The sequence below is a fragment of the Microtus ochrogaster genome, chromosome 5 (assembly GCF_000317375.1).
Source record: "Microtus ochrogaster isolate Prairie Vole_2 chromosome 5, MicOch1.0, whole genome shotgun sequence".
Classification (NCBI taxonomy): domain Eukaryota; kingdom Metazoa; phylum Chordata; class Mammalia; order Rodentia; family Cricetidae; genus Microtus; species Microtus ochrogaster.
The window spans coordinates 74,211,567-74,213,324 of NC_022012.1; the positions used below are offsets into that span (position 1 = coordinate 74,211,567).

The 1,758-nt window shown below is 42.8% G+C and overlaps 1 protein-coding gene across 1 annotated transcript in view; it reads right to left on the bottom strand.

Moving 5' to 3' along the window:
- Mtfmt (mitochondrial methionyl-tRNA formyltransferase) overlaps positions 1-1,758 on the bottom strand; it is an 18,299-nt gene that overhangs the window by 8,480 nt on the left and 8,061 nt on the right. Inside the window, 1 exon segment of the mRNA XM_005347759.3 lies at positions 1,448-1,539. Within this exon segment, the coding sequence (XP_005347816.2) occupies positions 1,448-1,539 (92 nt within the window).

The following is a 1,758-nucleotide window of genomic DNA, read 5'->3' on the forward strand; positions in this document are numbered from 1 at the left end:
ATTTTAAAAAGTGTGGAATGGGGGCTGGAGAGATGGCTCTGAGGCCAAGAGCACTGACTGCACTTCCAGAGGCCTTGAGTTCAATTCCCAGCAACCACATGGTGGCTCCCAGTCATCTATGAGGAGGGTATCTGATCACCTGGGACTGGAGTTACAGAAGAGCACCCAGTGTTCTTAACCTCTGGTCCTTCTCTCCATTCCACACCTTTTTTCTTTTTTTTTTTTTAAGATTTATTTATTTATTGTGTATACAGTGTTCTGCCTGCATGTATGCCTGGACACCAGAAGAGGGCATCAGATCTCATCACAGCTCCAAGTCAGTCTAGATCAAAGTGAGACCTGATCTCCAAACAAGCAAATCTGGGTCTGGAGGTGACTTAGCGGTCAAGAGCAAGTGCTCTCCTCCATGGTTCGGGACAGGGGCAGGATATCTGAGAGGAGTTTCAGTGAGGATCCAGTATTGATGGTGTAGCAAAAGCCAGAGGCCTTGAGCCAGACCAATAACTCACTGCAATAAACATTTGCAAGAAAAGCTGCTTAGGCAAAAGAGTATGTGCGTGATACACCACAGCTCCCAGTGCCACTATGACAGTTGAATATGTGATGGAGAGGTGAGCAAGACAGGAATGAAGTGGGGTTTTTAAAAATTATTATTACTGTTTTAATTTTTTCCTTCTCTTTTGTGGGGGAGGCTACAAGGGTTGAGGGTAGACATGGAAGGGCTGGGAAATGAGTGAGACTGGGGTGCATGATATGACATTCCCAAAGAATCAATAAATAAATTATGTTAGAAAAAAGAAGAGTAAGTGCTGTTCTTGCAGAAGATCCAGACTCAGTTCCTAGTGCCCATGCTGGATGGCTCACAGTCACCCCAAACTCCAGCACTAGGGAGATCTGGTGCCCTTTTCTGGCTTCCATGGGTATGGCAATCGTGCACATGCCTATGTGCGTACATACACATACACCCTAGCCTGAACACACATATACACATAATTAAAAATAAAATCTCCTACAAAGTGAGTTCTAGGAAAGCCAGGATTTTACACAGAGAAACCCTGTCTCAAAAAACTAAAACAGACAACCCTCTACCAAAAAAAAAAAAAAAATCAAAAACCCCCAAAAATCTTTTTATGAAATACTGACCAGAAGCAGAAAAATAAACTAGTTGGAGTCACAACACTTAAGGTTCACTGCTTACTAACTGGCCACACCTAAGTTCCTTATCTTGTTTTTATTCTCCTTGTCTATGACAGGGAATCAAACCTGCTTAGGAAATACTGAAGCATGTACACCTGAAAGCACTTTGTGAATTCCAAGACCTTTGTCAAAACTTAAAATTTAACGTTTAAGAAAATTTCCTAGGTTTAGTTTATGAACTGTAATCCTAAATAAAAATACCCAGAAAGGAAACAATATGGTAAAAACACAATCCAAACTTTCAACTCACTATATCCCCAATGGCGAGGTGAAGTCTGAGTACTTGCTCTGAGGTTTGCTCCTCCCACTTGACACAGCTGGTGCCAGCAGAAACCTTAGGGGCTGAGAGATGAGAAAAGAGCAAGAATGAACATGGTTCCGTGTTCATGAACTGACAAGAGCGAGGCTGAATCACGAGCAGAAGAGAATGCTCAACTTTGGCATATGCCTACAACTTGCTACCATATGGCGTAAAAGTAGACCTGACAACCCCAGAGAGGAACCCTTCTAACTATGACTCAACTCCAGAGAGGGCAGGCAAGACAGCTTAGCAAGTAAAGG